This window comes from Brachyhypopomus gauderio, chromosome 19 (assembly GCF_052324685.1).
Source record: "Brachyhypopomus gauderio isolate BG-103 chromosome 19, BGAUD_0.2, whole genome shotgun sequence".
Lineage (NCBI taxonomy): Eukaryota > Metazoa > Chordata > Actinopteri > Gymnotiformes > Hypopomidae > Brachyhypopomus > Brachyhypopomus gauderio.
In genome coordinates this window covers 2,922,489-2,929,299 of record NC_135229.1, presented here as the reverse complement: position 1 = coordinate 2,929,299, position 6,811 = coordinate 2,922,489, and the positions used below count along the sequence as shown (strand labels likewise).

Sequence of the window (6,811 nt, the reverse complement as noted above, 5' to 3'; positions counted from 1 at the left end):
AAGAAAAATTATATTGTGCTTCATTCCACACCATTACACAATCATAAACACATACACTTAAATATTATAATAATATAAGGAAAGGAAAGTGTCTCAGTAATTTGAAACTGCTACACCATTAAATCACCATGTGGCATGTTACATATAAGTGGTTGTCAGAACTAGTGAAACAATGGGGGATTTATCTCTTTTTAATGCATTGGATAGCGATGCAATAGTTTTGAGTACATCGTGGGCTTGTTTACACTGTAAACCTGAACAGTGGTACTAACTTATGAACTTTAATGGTGAGGCAATTAAAACCAGGTATTTTGTTAACCCAGCATGACAGTTTTGCATAATTTCAACGTATCAAGTCTTAATTTATTCTGAGTATATATTTAATAAACATTTTTACCTACATTAAAATGTATCAGTTTGCAAATGCACTGATATAATTTGACGTCTGACGTTTGGAATGTTTGGAATACCACACATCTTACCAACCTTTACATAATTGCTATATTTGAACAGGAAAAAAGACTTGGTGGGTCCTGATTACGCAATTGTGGGTTAGACCCTCATTGTGGGTCATGTAACCAGGAGGGGGGGGGGGGGGGGGTGTACCTGCATCGTAAACCATAAAAGGGTAGAAGCTGTGTGTGAGATAGGTGAACAATCCGAGCTCAGACACAAGTTTGTACATTCATACTCTACTGCACACACATCCAAGGTAAGTTCATTTATACATATACTGGCTAAAGGTGTTGGACAGACTGGGATTAGAGACCAGACTAATTCTAAGGATCACCAGGAGAGCTTCTGACTGATGTTGCTGTTTAATGAAATATCTTTGTATCCTTTTAAATGATTGAAATTTAAAAGGATAATAGAATAGAATAGAATAGAATAGAATAAAACTTTATTGTTCTGCCGAAGCAGAAAATTTTTCTTTGGTTTCACCACCATACAACACAGCAACACCACAACCAAAGTAATAACGATAATCATAAGTACATAAAAACATAAAAACATATACAAACCTTAGAACAAATTAGTGTGAGTTGTTAATCTGTTTGATAGCATTAGGAACAAATGCTCCTTTATAGATCTTTTTTTGAATTATATGAATTAATGAATTATGAAATTTGTTGAACTCATTTAACTGAACTCAACCTTTTTTTAAAAGTTTTATATATTAAAATCTGATCTTGTTCCTTATATTTATTTGTGAGTAATAATGTGCACATAAAGTCAACAGTCCTGTTTATGCCTCAGAACGATGAAGACCCTGCTCCTCACCCTCAGTCTGGTCCTGCTGGTGATGACTGGTGAGTGCGCTGGACATCTCAGTTTAGTGTCTAGTCTGAAATTATAATGCATGTGCACATTATGTAGACATATACACATCTCACATAAATTAGTATTGAGGTTTACGTTTTCAAAGCGTCTTTCCTCAAATGCTCCTCAGTTGTCCTGTCTTCACTGTCTCGCAGGTTCCGCCCTGGAGTGTAACAAATGTCTTGGGAAAGGATGTATCAGGACAGTTGAAACTTGCTACGGGGACAATGATGCTTGCATTACTGCTATTTTCAGCATCACCCGTACGTATGAAAATGAAAACATTTAGTCATCTCAATTAGTTTTGACACACGTGATATTTAATTGACGTTCATACCAACATATCAATGGGTTCAGTGTCGTTTGTAATTCAGATGTTTGGATGAAGATCTACACTCAGATTTTAATTACTCTACATTATCTGTGGGGGCTTGTGTTGGTTATTAATATGTCCTTTCTCTTAATCTTTTTAGTCAACCATTTCAGTAGATGCAGCAGATTGACTGACTGTCTGCTTTTGCGCAATTCTCCCGGAATCAACGCTGTGTGCTGTCAGTCGGATCGCTGCAACTAGACCAAAAGGAGTGACGCATGGTTGTGTGATCTGCAGTGTGGAAATAGCAAATCAAGATAAAAAAATGCCAGTGTTTTAAGGTTCATATGTTTCTGTATTTAAAAAATCCAATGTATTAATAAAGGTGCATAGGAACATCACTCTTTGGGTCTTAATTTTATCCAGCCATTTGTATTAGCGTGAAAACACATGACAAATAAGGAAAGGCATAATTTGCAACTAAATTAGCAAATTTGCAAACAATGTGCAACTAATCATCAAAACATAACAGGGAAGAATACATTTAACTGAATAATAGTAACTGTGCTTGACCTAATAATAAACTCAAAAGCATGCTGACAAAAAGTTATCTTCCCACTTTATTTTGGGGGCACTTAACTCCTATATTAGATTATCCCAAACATCCTTCTGTCTTGGTCTAAAGAGCCAGTGGTCCTAAGCTATCAACTGCTTTAAAAACAAGCCACAGGTCTGATGTGCAGTCAGCCAGCCGCTAGCTGCTGTAACCTCTACAGCTGTGTGTGTTATAACTTCTCTAAAGATCCTGACAAGCATCTGGCAAAATGTTTGTGAGAAGCAGCGTCATACTCCACTAAATGTGTCTAAACTATAAGACTGTAACGTATTGACCAGGCAGAGAGGGATATCCAAATGCAGTAGAATATCGCTTTTATTTAAATGAGACACTTATACAGAAAACGGCAGGTGAATCACTAGCACTAGGATCAGTAGCGATAGCGTCTTCTTGGCGTGGTTGGGACGGTCCAGGGTCATACCGGGGGAGCAGAAGTCAGGAGGTACAGAGGGACTAGGCAGGAGACAAGGTCGGGGACGTAAGCGAGGGTTAAAACACAGGAGAGCAAACAGGTAATCGAAAGGCTTGGCATGCGGCATGTGTCGCCAATACTTCGCGACTAGGAAGTGGAATGTGGACGTATAAGTATAGTTTACAGGGGGAGTGGTGACGAGCATCAGGTGAGGCTGGTTCAGGGGAGATCAGGTGGCATTCCTTACAAAGACACAGATCACACTGTGTTTATGTTGCTTTATTCCTTGTTTGCAGCCATACTTAGTCTGACCGATCATTCATCAGTGATGTGTGGTTTATTCTTGATTATGTAACATGATTTCCTGTTTGTTGAAGGTTATATCTGTGTTTGTGTGCGACCTCATTCTCAAGATTACATTTTAATAGTTCATTTAACGCGTTTCCTTGTCTGAACTTTCCAACACACACACACACCCTGATATTTATGTACCTTGCGGTTTATAAATTCCCGTCAGTTTGTGTGATATATAAATAGCAGCTTCCAGACCTGTTCTTTCTTAACACCTTTGTTTGCAAATTGCCACGTAACACCTTTTGTGGACATATTAACTCACAAGGTTACCGGTAGGAATTTCCAAAGCCAAACCCGTAACAAAGTGTTTATTGACCTATTTAAAAAACAAACAGTTCCGAATTCTTACAGACCCGATCAGGCATATAATTCTCATTATAATCAAACGTTTAGTTTCACAATCATTTAATAATCATTTAATAATCATTCTCGTTATCATCAAACTTTGATTCATTTTTAATAAAGCCCCGCCGACCCGTATAATCACTGACTCTTACTTTACAACCGACCCCAAAATCTCGTTACGACTTTGTTCAGATTAGTATTACCAAAAGCCCACGCGCACAGGCCATACCATCACTCTCATCATTACTAACTCCAGATCAGTACTGTTACAAGTCCCATCAACCCCATCATCCCTACAATCATATATTGAATAACTTAAAAGTAATTACACGACTGACCCCAGATCAGTATCATTAAACCCTCCTTTCCATCAATCCACGCACCCCAGCCATGTGGACACTTGCCATACAATGACCAGGTGATGCTCGCGTGTTCCTGGGCCTCTCTGTTCTCTGTGTGGGATCTCTTCTGTGTGGTCCCAGCCCACATGGAGGAGGTCCTTTCAGAAGATGTTGACCAGACTGCACAGCAGAGTACTTCTAAGGACCCTCTCACGTAAATAAAACTTAAATAAGTTTTATGTATTAAAATCTGGCCTTTGCTCCTTAAACAGGCCTACTTGCGACTTATTTGTGAGTCGTATTGTGCACATAAAGACAACATGTCAGTTTATGCTGCAGAATAATGACCCTACTTTTGACTGGGTGCTGGTGGTGAAAATGTTAGAGGTTTCTGTTCAGTTTCACACTCATAAACCAACGCATTCCTTCACTTTCCAGTCTGAAATGATTACGCATGCGCACACTACGTTGACACAAAACCTTACAGACGCACATCGCATACATTAGTGTTCAGGTTTAGAGTTTTCCTAAACAGTGGGAGATTCTGCCCTGAATGAATGTATTGTGAGAGGATGTTTCAACATCGTTCACACATGCAGCCTTGGCCAAGACGTCACTGCGTCTCCAAATCTGTCCCTGTACGTCTTTTACTGCTCTTAATCAAAACATTTAGCCATCTCAGATTGTTCCGACACACATGTAATGAGTAACTGACATGCACAAACGCGTATCTGCATTCAGAATGTAATTGTACATTTTATATCTGTCCATCTCTTCGTCTCTTTGGTCTGGAACAATCCTGGTTCCAACGCGATATGCTGTCAGATAAAACATTGTAATTGATAATCAAGAAGTGAACCACGCTTGAGTGATCTGGAGAATGTAAATGGCAAATTAAAATATGAAAATGAAAATGTAGTAATAAAGTTTTGATAATTAATGCGACTACTGTGTTTTTCTCTTCTGTTTTTGTAGCCTGCAGTCTGTATGGTGTGGCGTCTAACATGCCAGGTCCGACACACGTTGGCCACTAGGGGACAGTATAGCACGAAAATGACCGTATTAAAACTTGTACATTCACGTGTTTCTGTCCACTGCACATTTAAGCATAGCCTTATATGCTCCAAAATGTTCAGCAAACTAGGCAAGTATGGTGACACAGTGCCATAGACCTTCATGGAAACCACAACTGTCCATGGAAGTTCGTGCTCAGAACCTTTACATCATTCCTATATTTGTGTATATATATATCTGCATATGCATGTACCTGCATCATAAACCATAAAAGGGTTGAAGCTGTGTGTGAGATTGGTATAAAATCAGAGCTCATACAGAGGTGTGTACATTCATATTCTGCTGCAACCAAACTCACGGTAAGTAATTTTATGCATATATGCAGATGCAGAACAGACTGGATTTAGAGATCTTTTACGAGCAGCACACCAGACTAATTCTGTGGATCACCATGAGAGCATTTTATGTTTGTAAAACTCCTTTAACTAAAACTTTCATTTTTAAAAGTGCCTTAGTTTTATTTGAGTCATAATGTGCACATAAAGTCAACAGTCCTGTTTATGCCTCAGAACGATGAAGACCCTGCTCCTCACCCTCAGTCTGGCCCTGCTGGTGATGACTGGTGAGTGTTTTACTTCAGTTCAGTTTCACACACATAATCCAAAGTCCTTCTGTGTCCAGTCTGAAATTATTGTGTGTGTTATGTATGTACCAGACATACCCAAGAGCTCACAGACACATCTAATGTAAATCAGTTTCCAATTTTAGGTTTTCCATGTCTACATTGTTTTGCTCCCAGTGTCTCCACAGTTGTCCTGTCTTCACTGTCTTACAGGTTCTGCCCTGAAGTGTAACAAATGTATTGGGACAGGGTGTATCAAGACCGTTGAAACTTGCCTCGGGGACAATAATGCTTGCATTACTGCTATTTTCACCACATATCCCTGTACGTGTTGCTGTTATTTATCAAAACATTTAGCCATGTCATTAAACACATGTAATGTTTAATTGATCTTCATACCAACATATCAATGGGTTCAGTGTCGTTTGTAATTCAGATGTTTTGATGAAGATCCACACTCAGATTTTAATTACTCTACATTATCTGTGGGGGCTTGTGTTGGTTATTAATCTGTTTTTTCTCTTAATCTCTTTAGTCAACTATTTCAGTAGATGCATCAAATTGACTGACTGTCTGCTTTTGAGCAAGACTCCTGGAGTCAACGCTGTGTGCTGTCAGACAGACCGCTGCAACTAGACCAAAAGGAGTGACGCATGGTTGTGTGTCTGCAGTGTGGAAATAGCAAATCAAGATTAAAAAATGCCAGAGTTTTAAGGTTCATAGGAATGTCTCTGTATTAAAACAATCCAATGTATTAATAAAGGTGCATAGGAACATCACTTTTTTGGTCTTAATTTTATCCAGCCATTTGTTTTAGCGTGAAAACACATGACAAATAAGGAAAAGCACAATTTGCAGCTAAATTAGCAAATTTGCAAACAATGTGCAACTAATCATCAAAACATAACAGGGAAGAATACATTTAACTGAATAATAGTAAATGACCTAATAACAAACTCAAAAGCATGCTGACAAAAAGTTATCTTCCCACTTTATTTTGGGTGCACTTAACTCCTATATTAGATTATCCCAAACATCCTTCTGTCTTGGTGTAAAGAGCCAGTGGTCCTAAGCCATCAACTGCTTTAAAAACAAGCCACATATCTGATGTGCAGTCAGCCAGCTGCTAGCTGCTGTAACCTCTACAGCTGTGTGTGTTATAACTTCTCTAAAGATCCTGACGAGCATCTGGCAAAATGTTTGTGAGAAACAGCGTCATACTCCACCAAATGTGTATAAACTATAAGACACAGATCACACTGTGTTTATGTTGCTTTATTCCTTGTGTGTGACCTTCCTTAGTCTGACCGGTCCTTCACAACAGTGATTTGTGGTTTATTATTATGGAGATAAATCTGTAGCAAAACTTGAGAGCGTGAAGGACCCGATTTGAGAACTTGTAAAACAAAATCTGTACGTGTATTTTTAATTTGAGAACCTGTAAACTAAAAGTTGCACTTTTGCACATTTATTT

General features: G+C 38.6%; 1 protein-coding gene across 1 annotated transcript; it reads left to right on the top strand.

Moving 5' to 3' along the window:
• The first annotated feature begins 658 nt into the window (after positions 1 to 658).
• On the top strand, positions 659 to 6,116 carry LOC143483328 (uncharacterized). Its single transcript, XM_076982171.1, has 8 exons — positions 659 to 712; positions 1,258 to 1,310; positions 1,476 to 1,583; positions 1,794 to 1,871; positions 3,843 to 3,915; positions 5,285 to 5,337; positions 5,551 to 5,661; positions 5,873 to 6,116. The coding sequence occupies exons 2-8, from the start codon at positions 1,262 to 1,264 to the stop codon at positions 5,971 to 5,973; spliced, it is 573 nt and encodes a 190-aa protein (XP_076838286.1). The 5' UTR covers positions 659 to 712; positions 1,258 to 1,261; the 3' UTR covers positions 5,974 to 6,116.
• Positions 6,117 to 6,811: the final 695 nt, after the last annotated feature.

Bases quoted from the DNA above. Each gene is read 5' to 3' on its own strand.
- LOC143483328 (XM_076982171.1), top strand. From the start codon at position 1,262: ATGAAGACCCTGCTCCTCACCCTCAGTCTGGTCCTGCTGGTGATGACT. The intron at 3,916-5,284 runs GTAAATAAAACT...TTTATGCCTCAG, and splicing joins ACTTCTAAGGACCCTCTCAC to AACGATGAAGACCCTGCTCC. The intron at 5,338-5,550 runs GTGAGTGTTTTA...ACTGTCTTACAG, and splicing joins GGCCCTGCTGGTGATGACTG to GTTCTGCCCTGAAGTGTAAC.